At 46.9% G+C, this 26123-nt stretch overlaps 1 protein-coding gene across 3 annotated transcripts in view; it reads right to left on the bottom strand.

Moving 5' to 3' along the window:
- The window catches only part of lats2 (large tumor suppressor kinase 2), a 41010-nt gene that overhangs the window by 6364 nt on the left and 8523 nt on the right, over positions 1–26123 (bottom strand). For all 3 annotated transcript variants that reach the window (XR_014569974.1, XR_014569975.1, XM_083776995.1), the window contains exons 2-6: positions 10006–10138; positions 7647–9250; positions 4564–4791; positions 3667–4021; positions 1388–1573 (exon numbers count right to left, since the gene is read on the bottom strand). Coding sequence is in view for 1 of the 3 variants with exons in the window: in XM_083776995.1 (XP_083633121.1) it covers positions 1388–1573; positions 3667–4021; positions 4564–4791; positions 7647–9250; positions 10006–10138 (2506 nt within the window). In the remaining 2 variants the exon portion in view is untranslated. The remainder of the gene's footprint in view (positions 1–1387; positions 1574–3666; positions 4022–4563; positions 4792–7646; positions 9251–10005; positions 10139–26123) is intronic.

Below are 26123 nucleotides of genomic sequence, written 5' to 3'. Positions count from 1 at the left end.
ATAATATATGAACGATCTCCCCACAACAGAACAATGGGGATTTAGGTACAAAACCGCTGAACACTGTATTCATATACCGGTATACATAGATAAGCATACTCTGGTCTTTCCGTGCCACCCATAGACTGTAAAAAAATATGGACAAAACGTTCCCCGGGTCTAAAATGGACGTAAAATGAAGCCTGTTATTCCTGCACTGTAAGTCGCCATCTTTCTAGATCCGTTTGGGCCCAGCTGGCCATTGGCAGGCTCCGTTTTGGCCCAGCTGGCCATTGGCTGGCCCAGACAACGAGGCGGGACTTCCCCCCTTCTTCTCCGTTGGTTTTTATTTAGACTTGAGTGGGAGGGGAATCCCGATCATAGACTGTAACGGTAGCCACGCCCCTCAGAACATACGCGACTTTATGGTCATTTTTTTAATTAATGGGACCATAATTTTCCAAAAAGAATATTATGACATTAGAAATGAGACTTTAAACTAGTGACTGGAAGCAGAAAGTATTCATGACCATGTTTATTAAGGTAATACAGTCTAGGTGAAGTTGGGCCCAAATACATGGACTTCTATGGGGCTATGGGTTTTTCTGGGTCCAATGACAGCGCCACAACAGGCCATTATATGAACTACGATTTCCTTAGTGGCTTCACAAAATATCTGTCTGACTGCCCCCCTGGTGCCACCCAGGGATGTTAATTCTTCAAATAAACGTAGAAGTTAACAATTCAAAGAAAATACTGCGGTTCTAAAAGTCCAGTTTTCTGTTTTACTGCTGTGAATGTAACCATCACATGTAACCATAAAAAAAAAAGTCCCCCCCCACCTTGGTAGCCACAGAAATGTCTCTGCTTTTGCATGTGATGTGACAGACAAGACAGTGCACTTTACATTTCATTTTATTCCACATAAAAGATAAAATGGTCAAATAAACATTAGATTAAGGAATATTATAATATGCCTTTTGTATTCTTTCTTTTATGTAGATTTTTTACGTTAAGACATTGAGGGAAATGAAGATTCTCAGATAAAAATAATTAAACGCCGCTTATCAACTAACCGGTTTAATCGACCGATAAGGTTATCAATTATTATCAATTAACCCATTTTAGACGGGAACCCATTTTGGTGTCAGCATCATGTTATGCTTTAGCTATTGAAAAATAGCAGACCTACAAGCTCATATCGCGCCACCGAGTGGCGCGATATGAGCTTGTAGGTCTGCTATTTTTGAAAAAATCGAAGAACGACTGACATTTTTTAGAATCTGATCTCAGGTCAGAATGGGTTGATCAGACCAGTGTGTGTCCAGTGGAAACCTCGTATGAATCTGATCTCAGGTCAGAATGGGTTAATGAACGAATCGGTAACCGAGATCCCTGTAGCGCCCACCTTTGCGAAGCAGCACCTCGGGGGCGATGTAGTTGGGCGTGCCCACCAGGGAGTGGGCCAGGCAGCGTTGGTGCTGCCGCGTGGCGCGCTGCTCCAGCGTGGTCATCAGCCGGTCGCCACAGCGACAGTTGGACACGTCGTCCCAGAAGTCACTGGGCTCCATGCTGTCCTGTCGGACGTGGCTTCCTGCAGAGGGCCAAGAGAGGAACACGTGGTGTTACTGTACATACAGAAGATGATAATGCAATATACTGTATGTCTTTTGTTTTGTTGTCTTATATACTGCAGTCATGTATTCTGGATATTATTATTTTTTTCTTAAATTTTTATCCCACGATTTTGTAACCCAGTTTTCTTTTTCACCCAGTGCCAATTATCTAATGTAATCCTGGGCGCTACACTTCCTCTGCCAACCTGGGGGGGGCAGCGGACTGACCTCATGCCTCCTTCTATGCATGAGGAGTCCAAGCTGCTTCTTTTCACCTGACAGAGGGGAATTTCCCCGGCCGGACGTAGCGCGTGGAAGGGACACGTTATTCCGACCAGTTCCTTTCCCCTCCATCAGGGGCCCCAGCTGGCCAGGGGGAGGTAGTTTTAGAGACCAGGATTTCTGCATGTTTTTGTGAGGGTACCTACCCTAGGGGACACGGGGAGAACATGCAAACTCCACACAGAAAGGCCCTATCGCCAACCCCCGCCTCGGGTATGGGCACTGATGACGCGGAGGAGGGAACACGCCGCCAGTGCCCACAGCGTCCCCAGCAGGAATCGAACCCAGGACCTTCTAGCTCTGAGGCGACAGCACTACCAACTGTGCCACCGTGCCCCTTATTCTGGATATTCTATATTCTATGTTTCATTGTGTTTTACATTAGGTTGCCTCAGCCTAGCACTTTACCCTTCTTATATTTGTATGTTCACTGTATTACATACTAATACTAATACTGTATGTTTTGTGCTATAAAAGGTGTGTGTGTGTGTGTGTGTGGGGGGGGGGGGGGGGGTAATTGAAATTATTAATCGGCACAGCATTTTATCAAACACTTAAAAACACCCGTGGGAAAATGTGGAATGGCCTGCAGACCAGGCTCAAATTGGCTTTGAAAAGTTTCAAAAGCATCACCTTGAAGTGTCATTTTATCTCTGCCTCTTGGCCAGTTCCCACTTGAAAAGGAGACTTGATGTATTTTACTGGTTAAATAAAGGTAAAAAAAAGAGACCCTGTGTGTGTGTGTGTGTGTGTGTGTGTGTGTGTGTGTGTGTGTGTGTGTGTGTGTGTGTGTGTGTGTGTGTGTGTGTGTGTGTGTGTGTGTGCGTGTGCGTGTGCTGATTTTACACATCGTTGCTGTCAGATAGCAACATTGCATAACAAGCTCTTGTTAATACTTTTCATTGGTTGAATACCACTTTCAACCTGGCCTCCTCAAAGTCGACGATTATTCAACATTACATTATTTATTTCCCAGCCACATATAGCGTCCACTGAATAATACATATTTGAATCAAGAACTACAGCTGTAACGATTACAAATTTAAATTGACAATTCATTAATTGTCACACAAATAATTGCGATTAACGATTTAATTGTATTTTTTTTGGCATTGAACATTGTAATTTGGAACATAATGAATAAAGAATATTTATGTTTCTGCCTGGTAATCAAAGAATGCACAGGGAAGATATGACAAATAACTGAAATATACAAAGAAATTACTGACATATTCACCATTTTTATACAACATGGAAACAATTATGACGATTATGAAAAGATAATTGCGAGGGGACGATTATGTCACAATGGTGACAGGCAGTGGCGTGCACAGACATTTAGAGGGGCAGGTGCTCAAGTGAAAAAAGGGCACCTTGTGCAGCGCATTTTGGGGCGGGAACCCATTTTGGTGCTTTATAGCTATTGAAAAATAGCAGATCTACAAGCTCATAGCGCGCCACCGAGTGGCGCGCTACGAGCTTGTAGGTCTGCTATTTTTTTTAGACATAGAAACATATATAGCTTTAGATTGTGGGGGCCTAAATAATATAGTAGAAGCATTTTTTATCAAGATTTGATCAATGTCACCATGGTCCACACACTACAAAAAAAAAGATTTTTTTTTTCTTCTTTTTTTTTTCTTGCCAAAAAGGGCAGGGGGTGCTCTAGCACCCCCTAGTGTCTTATCTGTGCACGCCACTGGTGACAGGCCTGTCTCCACATCGGGGCCCCGCCCCGGCCTCACGGTGACAGGCCTGTATCCACATCGGGGACCCGCCCCGGCCTCACCTTTCTGGTAGTACTTAGAGTTGTGCGTCCAGCGGAAGCCGGTGCACAGGCCGAAGTCGGTCAGCTTGATGTGCCCGTCCAGGTCGATCAGGATGTTGTCGGGCTTGATGTCGCGGTGGATGAAGCCCATCTTGTGGACGCTCTCGATGGCCAGCGTCAGCTCGGCGATGTAGAAGCGCGCCAGCGTCTCGGGGAAGACGCCCATGCGGATGAGCAGGCTCATCATGTCTCCGCCGGGGATGTAGTCCATGACGAAGTACAGGCTGTCGCGGTCCTGGAAGGAGTAGTACAGACGCACCACCCACTCGTTGTCCGCCTCGGCCAGGATGTCCCGCTCCGCCTTCACGTGGGCCACCTGGGGGGGGGGTCCATGCAAACAAACAGTTATTCCATTGGAATGCAATGCTGTTAACAAGGGTTCCCAAATTTCCCACCCATTTTGACAAATTAATTTCCAAAACTTTTCCAGAATATTTAAATTTCCAGGCCTATATAACAATCTTTCAGTGCAATAATGAGTCTCTGTGCAATGCCCAAAGACAGGCAGTGCGGCAAAAACTAAATCATAGAATATAGAATGGTATAATTCAGAATGTCGCGCTAAATGTTTTGCTACAGCACCTATCGTAGGGTATACATACAGTAGGATCACGCTGCAGCACGTTGTGAGCATGTAGATCTGTTCTTTTTGTCACGTACGGTAAATGTTTTTTGTTCTCATTTCAAAATAATTGAACCGGGCCAGCCCCCCATGGCCGCATTCCTGGGGGTCTGGATGTTCCAGGGACCCCCCAGGGACCCCCACACGGTAACTCTGTCATTTCTCGACCGTTTCGGACACGGTGGCGGCTCGCCGGATCACAAACATCTCTTGCCGCATTTCATCCGTTTCCTTACCTGGTTGCGGTTCAGGACGTCCTTCTTGCGTAGCGTCTTCATGGCATAGAGGGCGCCGGTGTCCACCTTGCGCGTCAGGCACACCTCGCCGAAGGCGCCGATTCCCAGAGTCTTGAACTTGACGAACATGGCCTTGTCCATTTTGGCACGCCGCAGGCGGTTGTAGTTGGACTCCTTCTGATTCAGCATCTTCCGCATTTGCTCCTGCTCCGCTTCTGATAGGCCGGCCTAGGAGGAACAGAGGGTATGCGCGTGCATAACGTGAGTGGCAAATCGAGTGGCAAAGTGAGTTTAAAGTCACTTTGCCGTCGTTTAATGCAGTCAGATCGGACCTTTCTGTTTGGCCAGAAGTTTTGTCGCTGCGGTTCAGTCTCTATCCTTTTAATACTCTATGGAGCATACCCTCCATTAGGGGCGGCAGGGGCGCCAACTGCCAAGGGTGCTCAATCTGGATGGAATCTGGCTCCTGGCCTTTTGTCATTTTGCTGTTTATTCTGTTTATAAAGCTTAAGCTTAAGCTTTCAGCTTAAGTTCCTTTTGCAGAAGGTTTAGAGTTTAACTCTTGCCTGTACAATTTAATGGTGTAATTTATTTTCTTATACTTTCTTATAGTATCGTGTTTTGTATGTTATACAGCTGCACAGTCTTGTGGAAATACGGCACCAACATTCTGCTTCTTACAGCAGTGGTTCCCAAACCTTTTCATGTCAAGAACCCCCACATTGAATGTATTTGACACCCATCGGACACCCATATAAATGTGGGCTTCATAGAAAGTGTTACCAAACATTTCATTTCACATTTCAACATTACCTAACTGTGATTGGATTTGGTCTCTTTTCAAAATGTTTCAAAATCTCTCTGAATAGGGGTCAGATGACCAGAGGTCAAAGTAATGGACAGTAAGGACATGCATGCAGCCAGTGATTGGATGGAGGACATACTGTAGGCAGGTCGCCCCTGTCTAAAAAATAATATATATATATATACACTAGAATTTCGCGGCCGCTTTGCGGCCGCTCATCCCAGAGTTATATTGCCGCGCACTATGGGAAGAAGGAAATTGCGGGAGTTGACTCCACATGTAGTAACGGATGGGTTATTAGTTGTTATTATGTGTCCTTATTAGTGTAGTGTAGTGTAGTCAACACGTTATGGCTCATACACACTGCCCAGTATTTGCTCCGATTATGCTGTCGGGGAGCATTTTTGGCGCTGGCCGACAAAACCGCTGAAATACCAAAAATAAAAACCCTACCATTTCCATTTCCCCCCCCTCTATTTCCCATTCCATGTGCGTTTGTGTTATAGTTCTCTGGCCTCTGTACTACTGCCACCTACCGTCCATTTATTGTATTACACAGTGGGTGAAAGAAACACACCCCTTAAGACTAAACCCCACCCATCAGAGGTGTGGCGTCCAGAGGTACCTTTGACATGACATTTTGTGTGTGTTTCGATGTGCAGGGCGTTGCTGAAAATGAGCACCTGTGCTCAGCTACTTCCCTGGGTAAATAAAGAATAAAAAAATGAAAGGTACCTTTCAAAACCTATAGAAGTCAGCCTGGTACAGACGAACGAGACACCACTGTATGTAGCCTATGAAAGGCTCCTCAATTACATTTTGTAACTATTTTCAGCAATGGGATGATAGTTTTATTTGGTGGGTATATGCGCTGGACGTTTTGAAAGTAGCTCTGAAGTAAAAAAAAAGTGTGGGCAGCCCTGGTATAGATGATTATATATATATATATATATATATTCATTCCGTGGGTATATCCCTGTAGGCTACCCACATATTGGTAGCCTATATTAGCCCAATATTGGCGTTACGCATTTCACTTGAATAATGTTGTGTGCGCACGTGCACGTGCGGAGAAAGACAGTTATTTAATGAAACTCAAGATTATAACGTCCTGTCTCGCTGGCGCCGTGTATAGGTTGCACGGCTATTCCTGTGTGTGTGCGTGCGTGCGTGGCGTGGCGAGAGAGAGAGAGATCATGGCTTCCAGGCGTGCGTGTGCGCAATCAAATGTACTCGGCAGTATGGCTGGCAGGCGAAATGGCGAATTCGAACAGTGTAATTGTAATAGTTTGGTACAAACCAAAAACTGTCAAAGAAGAATGTTGATGTAACTAAGAGATTCGCTGAGAGAGCGATATTTTATATCCTTCCTCCTTCCTCGTTTTTTTTCTCCTGCGGAGTCCGGACAGTGGACAGGACTGTCAGGGAGACTCAGAGATCAGAGCAGCACAGGCTGAGAGCTAGTAGCCAATTAAAAGACGGAGTAGTAGTTGCCAGGTTCGCGAATTGTAAGCGAGTCGTAGTGTGTGTTGAATGGCATTTGAATGGCATTTGTGGGCTTGTGAATGAATTTTCTCACACGTAACTAATTTGTGCTCACTTGCATAGACCTGGCGAATTTAGTGTGGTGAAAGGGCAACAGTGTTCTGGGGGTGTGGGTGCTTGGGGCGATAATGTTTGTAGTAAACAAATGCATTGCCGCCGTGAGTGTGGACGGGAGGCATCTTTGGTGGCAGTGCAATGAGCATTTTTTGGCGGGTGGTGTTGAGTGTGGTCGATGGGCGCGATAGGAGGAGATAGCGTTGCAACACTGTGAAGGGTAACTGTGTGACGTCACTGCCCGTGTGAGTGTGTGTGAGTGTAGTGTGTAAGATGGTGTTGTGGGTGTTGCAATAGCGACGTAGCTGTTGTGGCTTTGGGTTTCTTGCCATGTGTTGGGTACAAGTTCTCACTTGTTAATATAGATATATATATATATATATATACACACTGTATATATGTGTGTGTGTGTGTGTGTGTCATTGCATTACGTATGTATCAAATATTGGCGCAGGCCAGATGATGTGCACCAGAATACCTTAATTAGACACGATCTGCAACCCCGTGTTTCTCACATTCATAAATTGCAACTGCTTGTGATGTAAAAAAATTGCAAATAGTCGCAAAACTGTCACAGGCAAATGAAGCCGCCTGTATATCATTTAAAAGCATGTGGTCCTCTCACCTTTGGACATCTCCTGCTCCAGTTGCAGCCTGTATATCATTTAAATCCTCTCACCTTGGACATCTCCTGCTCCAGCTGCAGCCTGCGGTTCATCTTCTGCTGGTACGTCTTCATGACGTTCTCGATGTGCTGCTCCATGTAGAACTTGAAGGCGAACGGGGAGTAGCTCTTGATGCGCGACTCCCTCTTCTCCTCGTCGCGGCCGTTCTTCCTGACGGGGACCGGCGACGTCTGGATCTGCTTCTTGTCCTTCACCGCCTTCTCCCCCTTCGTCGCCTTCGTCTTGTCCTTCCCGTGCTGCTGGTTCTCCTCCCCCTTCCCCGCGCTCCCTCCGCTCCCGCAAGCGGCGTGCACGCCTCTGGAAGAAGAGGGGCCTCCTCCCACCGCGGCGAGTGGCTCGGAGGCTCCGCACATCGCTCCGGCCGCTTCCATTGCCCCGGGCTCGGACATGAGCAGCGTCTTGGGGTACGGGGGAGGCGGGCAGCGAGGCTCCTGAGCCGGCGGCTCCAGGGGGTAAGGCTCCTCTGGCATGTAGGCCAGGGGTTCGGCCGTCTCCTGGGCCTGAGCTTGGGCGGCCATCCAGCCGGGGTGGCAGGGTCCCACCGCCGTCTTGGGTTCAGGCCTCATCACCCGGATGCTCTTCACGGGCTGCTGGATGGGCGGTGAGGTCACTGCTGTGATGGTGTTGGGGGGGCCCAGGGAGGCGTCCTGTTTGCTGGCTGTGGGCGGCGCTACCGCCATGGCGGGCCGGGCGCCGTTGGGGGGCCCGGCCGGGCGGTTGTTGAAGGAGTTGGTTCGGCTGGGCACGCTTCGAACTTCCCCCCTGAACGGGCCCTGCGGCTGGGGTTGTCTAGCGGGAGGGGCCCCCTCAGGTCCCGGAGGCCCGGCCCAGTGGTGCTCGTACAAGTCCAGGTTGAGGCTGGCCCTGGAGGGGGTGAGGAGGCTCTGGGGGAGGTCAGCGAAGTCCGGCCCCAACGGCCCCGGCGCCCCGCCAGGGGAGCGGGACATCATGTGGACCTGGTGGGAGGTGGGGCTGGCTTGGCGCGGATGTGAGTGGGTGTGGGGTGGCAGGTACATGTTGACGGGGTACCCACCAGCTCCTCCTGCACCCACCCCACCTCCCGGCCCGTTCGCCATGGGAGGAGGCGCCATCTTGTTCTGGAAAGAGGCGCTCCTCTTGACCCCATAGCCCGAGGGCTCCATCATGTGAGGCCGCGGGTGGCTGTAGTCATAGTGGGGACCCGGCACCGGGCCCCCTGGAGGCTGGGGTTGGAGCTGCAGGGGCTGGCCAGCCACATTGTAGCTGATCATGGGCCCATGTTGCTCCATGTTGCCAGGGTAAGCCTTCTGCTGAGCCCCAGGCGGGTACATGGCGTTTCCTGGGTTGCTCTGCGGAGCCATACCCGGGGGGTAGGCACCCATGCTGGGGGGTCTGCCCATGGGGTTACCCATGGCAGGACCCTGCGCTGCACCAGACGGGGGCATCATGTAGTTCATAACGGGGGGAGCGCCCATGTAGGGTCCCTCCGGACCGTACGCCGCTGCCACGCCATCGTACATGGGCGCGCCCATCTGGTGGTACGACGGCATGGCACCTGCTTCCCCTGAAGCCTCCAGCGGGGGGCGATGGTCCATGGAGTTTGGCATGCCACCTTTTCCTGAGAGGACCAGGAAGATTTAATCATGAGTAGCGTTAGGTTACTTACAACATGCAATAGAGGCGTGCAGTTCATTAAACGTATCCATTTACAATCGATTATAATCATGATACATCTCGATTTTCCTCGACAAGAATTGAGATGAACAAAAACATAAGACTAAAATTAATTAGACAGGAAACGAGTGCTGCACGATTCTTCACTAAATGAGAGTGCATAGGTGTCTGAATCTAGACCTTGCTCTTTTTTCGATGAATTGTGAAGCACTACTCTACACAGTGGCGTGCACAGACATTTAGAGGGGCAGGTGCTCAAGTGAAAAAAAGGGCACCTAGCACGTGGAACCGGCCGGTTGCCTTAACCCATTCTGACCTGAGATCAGATTCTAAAAATGTTCTTCTACATCCTGACAGTTTACTGAAAAAGCTACGTTTCTATGTCAGTCGTTCTTCGAAAAGAAAAAAAAAATAGCAGACCTACAAGCTCGTACCGCGCCACTCGGTGGCGCGCTATGAGCTTGTAGATCTGCTATTTTTCAATAGCTAAAGCATAACATGATGCTAACACCAAAAGGGGTTCCTGCCCTTTTTCCCCCTCAAAAGGGCACATTGCCAAAAGGGCAGGGGGTGCGTCTAGCACCTCCTAGTGTCTATCTGTGCATGCCACTGACTCTACATGATCACAATGTGTCACATAACGACGCATTGAGAGCTGTGTGTGTGTGTGTGCGTGTGTGTGCAAGCGTGTGTGTTTACCTGGCGAGGTCTGTTTGATGACACGGACGATGAGTTCGGTGCGGGGGTCCAGGTAGCCCATCTTACTGATGTACTCTAAGGCCGCCTCGATGTTTCTGCTTCCTGTCTGCTTCAAGGCACGCACTGCCATTTCCTGTTAGGAGGACAGAAAGGAAGGTGGTAGTTAGAAATACTGGCCCAAAATTAGGGTTGCGTACCATGCTAGAACCGCTACCATACTAAAACCGCTACCATGCTAGAACCGCTACCATGCTAGAACCGCTACCATGCTAGAACCGCTACCATGCTAGAACCGCTACCATGCTAGAACCGCTACCATGCTAGAACCGCTACCATGCTAAAACCGCTACCATGCTAGAACCGCTACCATGCTATAACCGCTACCATGCTAAAACCGCTACCATGCTAGAACCGCTACCATGCTAGAACCGCTACCATGCTAGAACCGCTACCATGCTAGAACCGCTACCATGCTAGAACCGCTACCATGCTAGAACCGCTACCATGCTAAAACCGCTACCATGCTAGAACCGCTACCATGCTAGAACCGCTACCATGCTAGAACCGCTACCATGCTAAAACCGCTACCATGCTAGAACCGCTACCATGCTAGAACCACTACCATGCTAAAACCGCTACCATGCTAGAACCGCTACCATGCTAAAACCGCTACCATGCTAGAACCGCTACCATGCTAAAACCGCTACCATGCTAGAACCACTACCATGCTAGAACCGCTACCATGCTAGAACCGCTACCATGCTAAAACCGCTACCATGCTAGAACCGCTACCATGCTAGAACCGCTACCATGCTAGAACCGCTACCATGCTAAAACCGCTACCATGCTAGAACCGCTACCATGCTAGAACCACTACCATGCTAAAACCGCTACCATGCTAGAACCGCTACCATGCTAAAACCGCTACCATGCTAGAACCGCTAACATGCTAAAACCGCTACCATGCTAGAACCGCTACCATGCTAGAACCGCTACCATGCTAGAACCGCTACCATGCTAGAACCGCTACCATGCTAGAACCGCTACCATGCTAGAACCGCTACCATGCTAAAACCGCTACCATGCTAGAACCGCTACCATGCTAAAACCGCTACCATGCTAGAACCAGTACATTGCTAAAACCGCTACCATGCTAGGACCGCTACCATGCTAAAACCGCTACCATGCTAGAACCACTACCATGCTAGGACCACTACAACAAAACCAACTGTAGATTAAGTCCACTAAAATCTTATGATTTATATTTAGTCAACTAAAACTAGATATTACTGTAACATATATACAGTGTAATATATTGAAATGCTATGAATTTTGTTACATTGAAAAGTATCCATTCTGGCAGCGTTTAAAAAATATGGATAAACGCACAATCGATACCCAACCCTACGCAAAAGGCCGTAGGCGTTCATGCAGCAACATAAAACACACACACACACACACACACACACACACACACACACACACACACAGGCCCATGAACACGCACGCACACACACACACACACACGCACACATACACACACATACGAGGTGGATTTAAAAACATTGTCCCAGCGGCCGTCCATGCACCTGCATCCTCTCCAGTCGGGGTCATGTACCAGCGACTTCCTGTGCCCGTCATAACAACATAGAAACAGCGCGCACGCACACACACACACACACACACACACACACACACACACACACACACACAATCATCTCAAATAGGGCTGGGACTATCAATTGCTTTCTTAGCAATTATCACTTCTTCGATTAAGAACAAAGAAAGAAAGAAAGAAAGAAAGAAATGGTATGGGTCAAAATAGGGATTGATTATTAACTTTCATAATAAATTGAATCAGCTATAGTTGGATTAACAGTTGCAGCCCTCTGTACTTCTCCGTGCTCCAGCCCCTAAGTCTTTATGCATGGGTTTGTCATGGAGATTTACACACTTTTGGTGAAAAGCTTTTTTTGAACTAGGTTCTCAAAAGGTTTCCAAAACTTCCCCAAATAAGCGATCTACAAGCCCCCACATGCCGTTTGGCTGTAGCCACACTACTTTCTTCTAATCCCCAAACCGGGTGAACGTTGTTGTTTGAGAATCTCTACTGTTAAAAAAAAAGTAGCCTTCTACTACAGCTGCATCTGTACTGTTAATGTATATTCGACAGGTCCTCAGCGTTACTACAGTGGCTCCGCCATCCGCCAAATGTTTGTGTGATGGGGAACAGATCCCTGCTTCATCTCTCTCATCTAGGGGGTCCTTGACCTGGAAAACGGTTGAAGACCTCGGTTCTACAATAATACAGCTGTATCTGTAAATTCTCCCAGTATGGAACCAGTAAGACGCCCTGAGAGCGAGAAGCTCACGTGCACGCATCTGCCTGGGTGACGGCAGACTGCTGGGCGAGCGCTGGCGCTTTGGCATGGGGGGGTCAGATCAACATGGAATTAATTATTTACTGGCCATATATGGTGCGTGTCTTGAGTGTACAGGGTTTGATGAGGTCAGATCAACATATGGAACGTCAGAACAGGAAGGACGGGTGGGACAGGATCAACATATGGAATGTCAGAACAGGTCAGCGCCATATATGGAGATCTAAGGGTTTGAGGTTTGTGGTCAGATATAGAGTTGCTGGCCGGCTCCATATATGCAGATCTAGGTGATGATCCAGTCTTCTCCATGTATGGTTGGTTATCCATTTGATGATGTCAGAGCGTGACACAAGGCGGGATGTACTGGACTGACAACCATATATGGAGATGCTAATATGGTTTCTGCCTCGGATTCGGGTTCTTGGAAACGCCCCCCAGCCACTGCGTTAGTTTTACTGAGGTTAGGTTTAGGTATAGTTTACTGAGGTTAGGTTTAGGTATAGTTTTACTGAGGTTAAGGTTAGGGTTAGGTTTAGGTATAGTTTTACTGAGGTTAGGGTTAGGGTTAGGTTACTGAGGTTAAGGTTAGGGTTAGGTTTAGGTATAGTTTTACTGAGGTTAGGGTTAGGTTACTGAGGTTAAGGTTAGGGTTAGGTGTAGGCTGTCAATCACAGCGACTGGCCAGTCACAGCACCAGCACCATTTACTCAAACCCGAGGCAGAAACCATATTAGCTATGGAGATCTAAGGGTCTTCATGATGTCACGTGATATGTCACGAGGTGTGACCATAATATATGGAGACGTGATATCACGAGGCGTGACCATATATGGAGACGTGATGTGGAGTGACGGATGGGAGATGCAGGTTTTGATAGTAAACGCGACCTACAGTCTCAATAATACAGTTGCAGCTGTTTCAGACGATACACTCTACAAGTTGGAAGAAACATGAACACTTTAAAAGACAGTGTCAGTGACCCAGGAGACCTCTCTGAACTCCCCAACTCACTATGTTCTATAATCAACCTTTAAAAAAAGGCTATTGCACAATGTCGATTTTTAACAACAATGATTTACTGTTGTGGAAAGCATACATATTTTCTGGAGACTGCAGGTTTCTTTGGCTCCCAGATGCCACCACGCGCACGCGCACACGCACGCGCACACAGCATGCTCATCTCATCCCACAGTTGGAATCTTGCGGTTCAACAGGTGGGTCATTGGAAGAGACCAGAGGTATGTAGGTCACCTATCTCAGAAATGTTGGTTAACCACAAAGGCCCTAAGCCAGCCCAGAACAGGCAATTTATGATCAAGAGAGAGAGAGAGAGAGAGAGAGAGAGAGAGAGAGAGAGAAAAAACACTGGGGCGATGCTCGCAGAACATTCCAGCCCACTTTACCGTCTTTTATTAAAATGATGCCAATCATTCCACTGGTCATTTAGAGCAAGGAAGATTAGAAAGGCGTTTTTCAAAACCTGGAATCCAAAATGAGGAATTTGTTCCATCCAGCCCTGGACACTCGTTAAAGTGTCGGGGTGGGCAGACCCACTATAGCAACACACTGCAGAGCCCATCTGGATCACATTGGGAGAAACTGAACAGTTTAAAATAAAGATTTTAAAGTAGATCGTATCAGACTATCGTATCATACTTACAGTACTGGAATTGCATTAATTATTTAAACTAATTATAGGGCTATTATTTAATAGTGATAAACACAATGCTAAATGGTGCTGTGTTGAAATGAAATGAAACCCACCACAATACATCCACTAAGACAATCGGATATGTACATTTCAAGAACCATGTTTTGGACTTTTCTATTAGGATAATAATATAAAATGTGACCCGGGATTATGGCCAAACTAAAGGGTCTATTCGCCTTATCAAACGAATAGCCGTAGACAAGAAGAAACCATTGTTATGATCGCAAAAAGTGCTAGACCACGAATAGTTTATTTGGAGGGCTTTGCTACTTTACTTACTATTACTTTCATTATTTGAACAATTCAAGGCCGAATATTTGTGTACCTGATACTGAAGGTGAAGGCAGCCTGGAATGGTTCAATTTAAACAATGTCAAACCTGGAGCTATGCTATATGGTTCACTCCATACCCTCTCTGTGTTCTTACCGTGTTTGTAACAATGCAAAGCCCAGTCTAAAAGCAGAGCAGGGAGCCAGTGGCCATGGGTGAACAACTAGCAGGGGATTCCAACAGGAAGCCATTCAGATACCGTATTATGTGTAGCTGGCCCGGCTGCTGCATTTCTTGCCTTGTCCCTTAACTCTATTTGCACTGCATACGGTCATATTGTCCTAGTACAATGTGTGCCAGTACACACTCACAGACTGTACAAGTGGTCAACTCTACTTGTCGACTGCTGTTCTGCACAAACGTTGCCAAGTCGAATTCCTCTGCTCGCTTTCTGATTCTCTAGTGCTGTCCAAACAGCCTCCCACAACAACTAGACTGCAACAAACAGCCTCCCACAACAACCAGGCTGCAACAAACAGCCTCCCACAACAACCAGGCTGTAACAAACAGCCTCCCACAACAACCAGGCTGCAACAAACAGCCTCCCACAACAACCAGGCTGCAACAAACAGCCTCCCACAACAACCAGGCTGCAACAAACAGCCTCCCACAACAACTAGACTGCAACAAACAGCCTCCCACAACAACCAGGCTGCAACAAACAGCCTCCCACAACAACCAGGCTGTAACAAACAGCCTCCCACAACAACCAGGCTGCAACAAACAGCCTCCCACAACAACTAGACTGCAACAAACAGCCTCCCACAACAACCAGGCTGCAACAAACAGCCTCCCACAACAACCAGGCTGTAACAAACAGCCTCCCACAACAACCAGGCTGCAACAAACAGCCTCCCACAACAACTAGACTGCAACAAACAGCCTCCCACAACAACCAGGCTGCAACAAACAGCCTCCCACAACTAGACTGCAACAAACAGCCTCCCACAACAACCAGGCTGCAACAAACAGCCTCCCACAACAACTAGACTGCAACAAACAGCCTCCCACAACAACTAGACTGCAACAAACAGCCTCCCACAACAACCAGGCTGCAACAAACAGCCTCCCACAACAACCAGGCTGCAACAAACAGCCTCCCACAACAACCAGGCTGCAACAAACAGCCTCCCACAACAACCAGGCTGCAACAAACAGCCTCCCACAACAACCAGGCTGCAACAAACAGCCTCCCACAACAACCAGGCTGCAACAAACAGCCTCCCACAACAACCAGGCTGCAACAAACAGCCTCCCACAACAACCAGGCTGCAACAAACAGCCTCCCACAACAACCAGGCTGCAACAAACAGCCTCCCACAACCAGGCTGCAACAAACAGCCTCCCACAACAACCAGGCTGCAACAAACAGCCTCCCACAACAACCAGGCTGCAACAAACAGCCTCCCACAACAACTAGACTGCAACAAACAGCCTCCCACAACAACCAGGCTGTAACAAACAGCCTCCCACAACAACCAGGCTGCAACAAACAGCCTCCCACAACAACCAGGCTGTAACAAACAGCCTCCCACAACAACCAGGCTGCAACAAACAGCCTCCCACAACAACCAGGCTGCAACAAACAGCCTCCCACAACCAGGCTGCAACAAACAGCCTCCCACAACAACCAGGCTGCAACAAACAGCCTCCCTCAACAACCAGGCTGCAACAAACAGCCTCCCACAACAACCAGGCTGTAACAAACAACCTCCCACAACAACCAGGCTGCAACAAACAGCCTCCCACAACAACCAGGCTGCAACAAACAGCCTCCCACAACCAGGCTGCAACAAACAGCCTCCCTCAACAACCAGGCTGCAACAAACAGCCTCCCTCAACAACCAGGCTGCAACAAACAGCCTCCCACAACAAGCAGGCTGCAACAAACAGCCTCACATTCAATTACATATTAGCCTGATCAAAATAATTTGAGCCAATTGAAATTACTTTGCATAATTGTTAGAATGATTTCCATTCATTTGTGGTAAAAGAAACAGCAGGATGAAATTAACACAAATGTCATATTTGTCTCATTATTATTTTTGAACCACTTACAACCTGGTGTCATTAGTTTATAACCTGACTCCGCCAGATTGCGGCAGTATTGAGTTCACCCTCCTCCTGCCTGCATCTGGGATCTCTCAAGCAGAAACCATGAACCCAGAAGCAGCGGGACAAACATTTGATATCTCCAGAATAATTCTAAGTCTTGTTAGGTTGAGTTTACATTTGCGCTGTGGCTTCAATATGTCATAAGTCTTGCGTTGATCCCGCCTCTAGCGGCCGCATAGGCGCATACGGCTGCATATCGCTCCGGTCTGATTTGGTCCGGAGCGCATCGTCTCTGATACCAGACTCCTTCTTCTGGCAGAATGCAAATGTTGTCCAGCAGGGAGAGTGGTTTCACCAGGCTAATTAGTTTAGGCATTTAGAATTTAGATCAAATTCTTAATGGCAAAACTTTTTTTTTTTTAATGTTGAGAAATGTTTGAAAGTTTTTGTGAGCTTTGTAGACCAGCTATTATCACCATTAACCAAATAAGTCTAAAAATGACTGTATATATGGCTTGTAGGCCATTGTACACAATTTGTTTTATTATTTCATAATAGGCATAATAGGCTTCATTGATTATTTCTTTAATAACATTTGCCTGTGTGTAAATTTGGTTTGCAACAAAGCCCAAACGGAAAACATTTATGTACGTTGCTTTGTTCTAATGTTCTAATCTTCTAATGTTGAATGCCAAACATATATAATCGCAATACTTTGTATGACAATGAATGGTCAGCTATGAACGTCCTGCCACCACCACCACCGTCCACCACCAACATAACCCAACACCAGACTAAAGAGAGAGGCCTCTCTGGTTCTCTCTCCCCACACCTAGATGAGGAGATCCCTATGAATGGCATATGACCTCACCACACAGACATGTCAACCCAGACACCGGTGGCCGGCTGCTGCCACTCGTGCAGGCCAGGCCAGGCATGCAACGCTTGCATGTGTGCCCCTGCAGGCCACTGGCGGAACAGCAGCAAGCGCATGCTGAGAGAGACATGTGCCACCCAATGAGTACTCACATGTTATATGTAAAAGTACCATTACTGCAATGTATAGAAATACTCTGTTACAAGGACAAGTAGGTGGTGAACTTAGAGAAAGTTCACAGAGAAAATATTTTCTTACATGAAAAGGCAAGGGTTAAAAAAAAAACCTGTGTTTTTTTCCACCCTTGTTTTTGTATGGAATGAAGGACTTTCAACCTGAACTGAACGGAGGACCTTCTTTAAGTTCACCTTCTGTCTCCATGTTTTAACATTTTGTGATTGCCGTCAATTAACGCGGTATACTTGATCATACTGCAGCGTCACACCAACGTATCGAAGGTAGCACATCTGCTACGTTTGAATTTGAATCATGAAAAGTAACCGTTTTGGACATAATTATGAGGTTTCCACCCAATAGACAATATGTATCACAATACAGGGGGTTACCTTTTAATATATTGTGATACTGTAAGCACTTTTTTCTTTCTTTGAGGGGCGCTAGCCACTCCTATATACAGCTTTTGTCCCCACAAGGAACGGAAAATGTACGTCATCTTGTTCCCACACGTCTCGTATTTGCCATCGAAATTGAAAGGAGAAATTAGGTCAAATGTCTGCCAAATATTCTGGGGGGAGGGGAGGGAAAAAAGGGGGGAAGAAAATGTTCGAAAAATGTTGTATAATATTTTCGTGTGAACATTAATAAAAAAAAAAAAAAGAATAAAATCATCACATCAGGATGTGAACATTACATAACTGCGGCCCCGTGTGGGTTTTGGAACCATACAAGTGTTTTATTTATTTTGTTTAGAGCATTTTTACATGTTTATGCTAATGTGTGTTTGTTTTGCATTGTTTTGTCTACCCCAACAAGCACACACCAAGACAAAGTGCAATCAATGTTTCACTGAAATGCTAATAAATTATTGAATCTCAAATGTCTGCCAAATATGACATTTGTGGCAACAGGCATTCTGATTGGCCAGTATGCGATGATGCATGATGATGTACGATGATAAGAGCTGCCCCTCACTTTAAACTAAATATCATAATAATACCATGGCATATACCTGTACATAATTTATGTACATACAAAGTTGACGTTTTTATATCAGAACAGAGTCATCTCCACGTTGCATGCTGAATACCCGATCTACAAGCTCACAAAGCATCCCACTGTGATGCATCGTGAACTTGCACGTCAACTATTTATATTATTATGAGCAACTGCAGCATTTTACAGGGCCATTATAACTGAGGTGTCACATGATACTGTGACCAAATCAATGACCCATGTTTCTAAATGGGAAAAAGTGCTGAGAAAGGAATAAATGATAAGGAAACACAGCAGGGGACAGAGAATAGAGTTGCTGGCACTGGTCTCTGCCCAAATGTTTGGGACGCGGAGCGCGGCACCGAGCACAGTATTCAGACATCTGGGATACACATTCGAACGTTTGGGGACACAGAGGGGACAGTGGACACACATTATTGAACGTTTGGGGACACAGAGGGGACAGTGGACACACATTATTGAACATTTGGGGACACAGAGGGGACAGTGGACACACATTATTGAACGTTTGGGGACACAGAGGGGACAGTGGACACACATTATTGAACGTTTGGGGACACAGAGGGGACAGTGGACACACATTATTGAACGTTTGGGGACACAGAGGGGACAGTGGACACACATTATTGAACATTTGGGGACACAGAGGGGACAGTGGACACACATTATTGAACGTTTGGGGACACAGAGGGGACAGTGGACACACATTATTGAACATTTGGGGACACAGAGGGGACAGTGGACACACATTATTGAACATTTGGACACACAGAGGGGACAGTGGACACACATTATTGAACGTTTGGGGACACAGAGGGGACAGTGGACACACATTATTGAACGTTTGGGGACACAGAGGGGACAGTGGACACACATTATTGAACATTTGGGGACACAGAGGGGACAGTGGACACACATTATTGAACATTTGGGGGACACAGAGGGGACAGTGGACACACATTATTGAACATTTGGGGGACACAGAGGGGACAGTGGACACACATTATTGAACATTTGGGGACACAGAGGGGACAGTGGACACACATTATTGAACATTTGGGGGACACAGAGGGGACAGTGGACACACATTATTGAACATGTGGGGACACAGAGGGGACAGTGGACACACATTATTGAACGTTTGGACACACAGAGGGGACAGTGGACACACATTATTGAACATTTGGGGACACAGAGGGGACAGTGGACACACATTATTGAACATTTGGGGACACAGAGGGGACAGTGGACACACATTATTGAACGTTTGGGGACACAGAGGGGACAGTGGACACACATTATTGAACATTTGGGGACACAGAGGGGACAGTGGACACACATTATTGAACGTTTGGGGACACAGAGGGGACAGTGGACACACATTATTGAACGTTTGGGGACACAGAGGGGACAGTGGACACACATTATTGAACGTTTGGGGACACAGAGGGGACAGTGGACACACATTATTGAACATTTGGGGACACAGAGGGGACAGTGGACACACATTATTGAACGTTTGGGGACACAGAGGGGACAGTGGACACACATTATTGAACGTTTGGGGACACAGAGGGGACAGTGGACACACAGCCAAACGTTTGGGGACACAGAGGGGACAGTGGACACACATTATTGAACGTTTGGGGACACAGAGGGGACAGTGGACACACATTATTGAACGTTTGGGGACACAGAGGGGACAGTGGACACACATTATTGAACGTTTGGGGACACAGAGGGGACAGTGGACACACATTATTGAACGTTTGGGGACACAGAGGGGACAGTGGACACACATTATTGAACATTTGGGGACACAGAGGGGACAGTGGACACACAGCCAAACGTTTGGGGACACAGAGGGGACAGTGGACACACATTATTGAACGTTTGGGGACACAGAGGGGACAGTGGACACACAGCCAAACGTTTGGGGACGCGGATCTGAAGGGAGGGAACCGGTCAAAGAAAAAAGAAAAAAACTAGAAAAAGTGCCCTTCCGGGCACAGGTCTCCACCAGGTTATCCACAGATCCGTGCAGTTAGAGGTAAAAACACTTTTCGGCCAGTTATAGCGCCACCTTGAGGCTGAGTTGAAATTGTTCATGTGGCATTTCGTCCTCGGCCTAGTGGGAATGTGGGTGCACAATTTCAGGGAAATCACGCGATGTGTTCATGATTTGCAGCATTTTGTTTGAAACTGAGCACTCCTGTGAACTTTGGAAGCCAATCTTAACCAATCAGGATGGAGTCTGATAAATCTGAAAGACCCGTTTCGTTGAATGGCTCTAGAGAGACTGTGTACCAATTTGCGTGATGTTTGGACAAAATCTGTAGGTGTACTGTGCAAAAACTTGTTTTGCACAAAGCGGCCTCCTGGTGGCGCTATAACAGGCCGTTCTGGAAAGTTTGGGGCAGAGGTTCATGGTTGGCATCCAGGGAGTGTGTGTGCAAAATATGGCATCGACCGGGTTAACGGTGGCCGAGATTAGCTGTTCACGGACACACGGACGGACGGACGGACGGACGGACGGACACACAAACGGACGGACGGAGTGCAAAACATACTCTCCCCACATGCCTTCGGCCTGGTGGAGACAATTAAAGCAGCAGCCAATGTTTTCAGCTCGGAAGGGCAGGAAACGGTAGGTTCATGTGTGTGTGTGTGTGTGTGTGTGTGTGTACTGTGTACAGTAGTGTGTTGGTTTTTGGGTATGGAGTGCATGTGTGCAAAAGACAATCATGTACAGTGTTTTCTCCGCCATCGGTGTATGAATGTGTTATGTGTGTGTGTGTCTGACACTGTTTGTGTGAATGGATGAATGTAACGCACAATCTCTGTAAAGATCTTTGGATAAAAGCGCTATATAAATGCACCATTTTACCATTTACACTCTGCGTGAGTTTCTCCTCTCTGTATGTCCCTCTGTTTCTCTCCCTCTCCTTCTCTTGGCACTGTGTGCATGTGCGTTCAGTGTGTGTGTGCGTGTGCGTGTGCGTGTGTGTGTGTGTGTGTGTGTGTGTGTGTGTGTGTGTGTGTGTGTGTGTGTGTGTGTGTGTGTACGTGTGCGTGTGACTGCGTGTGTGCATGTTTTGCTTTGAGGGGTGTGCCGTGTGTTTCTGTGTTTGTGTCGCTGTGTTTCAAGGGGATATCTGAGATTAAATGTGCATGTGTATGCATGGCATGCCTGTGTGTGTGTGTGTGTGTGTGTGTGTGTGTGTGTGTGTGTGTGTGTGTGTGTGTGTGCCTGTGTGTGTTTGACGGTGCGTGCGTGACTGTGTGTGTGTGTGTGTGTGTGTGTGTGTGTGTGTGTGTGTGTGTGTGTGTGTGTGTGTGTGTGACTGTGTGTGTGCGTGTGTGACGGTGCGTACGTGCGTGTACGTGCGTGCGCGTCTGGGTGGAGTCGGCTGTGGACGGGCCTTAGCGGTGCGTTCCAGCCCTGACCCGGCTGTCCTGGCGACAGATGTTCTCTCCCAACATTCCACAGCCCAGGAAGCAGGAATTCAAGCTATTTGTACGTCTGTCTTTTCTCTCTGTCTGTCTGTCCGTCCGTCCGTCCGTCCATCTGTCTGTCAGTTGTTCCCCCTCTCCCTCCCTCCCTCTGTCTCTCTCTGCAGTTTGTCTTATTTCTCTGTCTGTCCGTCCGTCCGTCCATCTGTCTGTCAGTTGTTCCCCCTCTCCCTCCCTCTGTCTGTCTCTGCAGTTTGTCTTTTTTCTCTGTCCGTCCGTCCGTCCATCTGTCTGTCAGTTGTTCCCCCTCTCCCTCCCTCTGTCTGTCTCTGCAGTTTGTCTTTTCTCTGTCTGTCTGTCTGTCCGTCCATCTGTCTGTCAGTTGTTCCCCCTCTCTCTCCCTCCCTCTGTCTCTCTCTGCAGTTTGTCTTTTCTCTCTGTCTGTCCGTCCATCTGTCTGTCAGTTGTTCCCCCTCTCCCTCCCTCCCTCTGTCTGTCTCTCTGCAGTTTGTCTTTTCTCTGTCTGTCCGTCCATCTGTCTGTCAGTTGTTCCCTCTCCCTCCCTCTGTCTCTCTCTACAGTTTGTCTTTTCTCTCTGTCTGTCCGTCCATCTGTCTGTCAGTTGTTCCCCCTCTCCCTCCCTCTGTCTGTCTCTCTCTGCAGTTTGTCTTTTCTCTCTGTCTGTCCATCCATCTGTCTGTCAGTTGTTCCCTCTCCCTCCCTCTGTCTGTCTCTCTCTGCAGTTTGTCTTTTCTCTCTGTCTGTCCGTCCATCTGTCTGTCAGTTGTTCCCCCTCTCCCTCCCTCTGTCTGTCTCTCTGCAGTTTGTCTTTTTTCTCTGTCCGTCCGTCCATCTGTCTGTCAGTTGTTCCCCCCCTCCCTCCCTCTGTCTGTCTCTCTCTGCAGTTTGTCTTTTCTCCGAGCATTCACACCGAGCACTGTGACTGTAACTACTGACATTTAAAAATGGTTCCAAGTCAATTGGACGGCATATAGTCCACACCACGACTATAACAAATACTATGTTGGTAAATATAGTTATAAGCAGTTGTGGGAAAAGTACTCAAATGTTTTACTTGAGTAAAAGTATCAATATATGCAATATAGAAGTACTCTGCTACAAGTAAAAGTCCAGTGTGTGTGTGTGTGTGTGTGTGTGTGTGTGTGTGTGTGTGTGTGTGTGTGTGTGTGTGTGGTGTGTGTCTGTGCGTGCGTGCGTGTCACGATCCGTGACGTTTTCTGTTGTGCTTTTGTTTTGTAGTATTTTTGGTCCCTTGGTTTCCTCTGTTGCTTTTGTTACCTGTGTTGTCTCACCCCCTGTGATTATTAGTTTTCTCCACCTGTGTCTTGTTTGTCTCTCAGCCAATCCCTGTGTTGATTTTGTTAGTTGTTCACCTGTGTCTAGTCAGTCTTTGTTTATATATATGCCCCAGTGTGTTTCAGTCCTTGGTCAGATCCTCATTGTATGTCATGAGTGTACGTCCTAGTTTTTCTCCTCGTGTTCCAAGTACCTAGTACCTTTGTTCCTAGTTCCTAGTTATCAATAAACTCTGTTGCATTTGACATCCTCTGCCTCCGCCTGTCTGTCTGCACTTGGGTCCTACACCTTCTCTGCCCTGCACTGTGACAGTGCGTGCATATGAGGATGGATGCCATATAGCGTTTCTGTTTTTATCTAGTTAAGACATTTAGGCCTGACATCGAAATAAAAAAAGCCTTCTAAATCCTGACAGTTTTCTGAAATACCTATGTTTCTAGGCCTATATCACTCAATATTTCATGTCAAGGACTCTAAAAGTTATATGTAATTGGCCGCAGACCCCCCATCTCAAAATATGTTGTTCCAGGGTCACCCCCAGAAGCAAAGATTTGAGTTAAAATCGGTCACTCTGAAAGAATATTCCAAGGTTTGTGCCCCATTTTCACGATTTTTCAAAAAATAGCAGACCTACAAGCTCGTAGCACGCCACCGAGTGGCGCGCTATGAGCTTGTAGATCTGCTATTTTTAAATAGCTAAATTATAACATGTTTAAAACACCAAAAGGGTTTGCCAGAATGAGTTAAGACATTGTAACTTTAAAGGACAACTTTAGTTTTTTTCAACCAAGGTTCATGTTTTAGGTTGTCATTAGAGAAAGTAAAAGATGAGTGTTATTTTTTTTCCATTTGCTGCATTCTTTCGTTTTAGGGATTTTAGCTGTTTTGTACAGGGGGGCGGGTGCATTCGAGCATGGGGCTAAATATGTATTTTTTTACAAAATATTATGGAGATTTTTTTTTGATTATTTACAATAGTCCTAATAAACCCCAGGAAATTACATCTGGCCACAAATAAATCACAGGATCTACTGAATGTGAAGGTAGCCTACTGGGGGGAAGCCACACTGTGTGTCATAGGCTCAATGTCAGTTTGACACATTCAGTAGATCTCGTCATGTTTTGTGGCCAGATGAAATTTCCAGGGGTTTATTAGGACTATAGTAAATAATAAAAAAATAAATCGCTATAAAATGTTGTAAAATAATACGTATTTAGCCCCATGCTCGAATGCCCCCGCCCCCCTGTCAAAAACAGCTAAAATCCCTAAAACGAAAGAAAGCAGCAAATGTAAAAAAAAAAATAACACTCACCTTTTAGTTTCTCTAATAACAACCTAAAACATGAACCTTGGTTGAAAAAAACTAAAGTTGTCCTTTAAACACCACCGCACATGTATGTTGTTGTTGAGTAGCATAGAGCTATCATCACGTGACTAATTAAATGATTGATATATATATATATATATATATAACAAAATATCTGATGGATGCGTTAGCGCGCGTGCTCGCCGATAGCACCATGTTACGCTGTATCTGAGGCATGATACTGGTAGTATTGGTATAAACTCAAGTATCATACAGAGACACAAGTAACCTTTACACACACAAACAAAAGCACATGCGCACACACATACGTACACGTACACGCACACACACACGTTGCATAAGGGTGACAGTACTATACTGACACACATTTATTCTACGGTTTAGCTATCATCAAATTCCATAATACCGTGCTGCTGCTAGCTGCCTTCCAGCCAATCAGAGCTCAGATAACAAGACAAAGAGAGGTCGTCCCCCTCAGAGAGAGAGGTGGAAACAGAAAGAGAAAAATGGAGAGACGGCGCACGAGAGAGAGAGAGAGATCTAGAAATGTAGAGGGAAGGACAGGAGAGGGGGGGGGGAACAAAGTTTTTTTCTTATATTAGTTTTCACTTTGACCCAATTCTGAAAGACATTCCAGTACGGGACCCTGTAAACCAAAGCCATCTGCTGGGCCTGAGGAGAGGAGAGCGGAGTGGGGATGGACCCGAATGCCAAGAGGGTCACACACACACACACACACACACACACACACACACACACACACACACACACACACACACACACACACTCTCTCATCAGTGGTGAACAGTGTGGGCCTGACGTGTACTTGTACACGTGCCGAAAATAGTCGCTCTACAAGACCACAGCGTGGCGCAGCGAGACTCTTTGTGTGCTTGTAGATCGGCTAATCGTGGCACGTGACACCACACCAGTGCAACGTCCTCCATCATGTGCAACAGAGCAGAGTGTAGGCCTGTCACCATTATTACACAATCATCTGATCACAACCCATTCTGACCTGAGATCAGATTCATACGAGGTTTTCCACTGGACACACACTGGTCTGATGAACCCATGCTGACCTGAGATCAGATTCTAAAAATGTCAGTCGTTCTTCGATTTTTCTAAAAATAGCAGACCTACAAGGTCGTATCGCGCCACTCGGTGGCGCGATATGAGCTTGTAGATCTGCTATTTTTCAATAGCTAAAGCATAACATGATGCCAACACCAAAATGGGTGCCCGTTCAGAATGGGTTAAGTGAGATAATCGCAATTTTTCTTTTTCTCCTATGCCCAGCCTTGTCGGTTTGTGTGAACACAAAGACGATGATTTGATTGGCTGATAACCCCCCATAGCGATATTGGCATATTGAAGATAAAAGTGAGGGCAGAAAATTGAAGACGCCAAAAGTGATTGGCCTTGAATGACATTTGTGATGATTTGATTGGCTGAGCACGGAATGTGATGT

This window comes from Protomyctophum parallelum (assembly GCF_964188405.1).
Source record: "Protomyctophum parallelum genome assembly, chromosome: 11".
NCBI classification, from domain to species: Eukaryota; Metazoa; Chordata; class Actinopteri; order Myctophiformes; family Myctophidae; genus Protomyctophum; species Protomyctophum parallelum.
The sequence above is the reverse complement of the archived record's forward strand: the minus strand, read 5'-3'. Positions and strand labels throughout refer to the sequence as shown.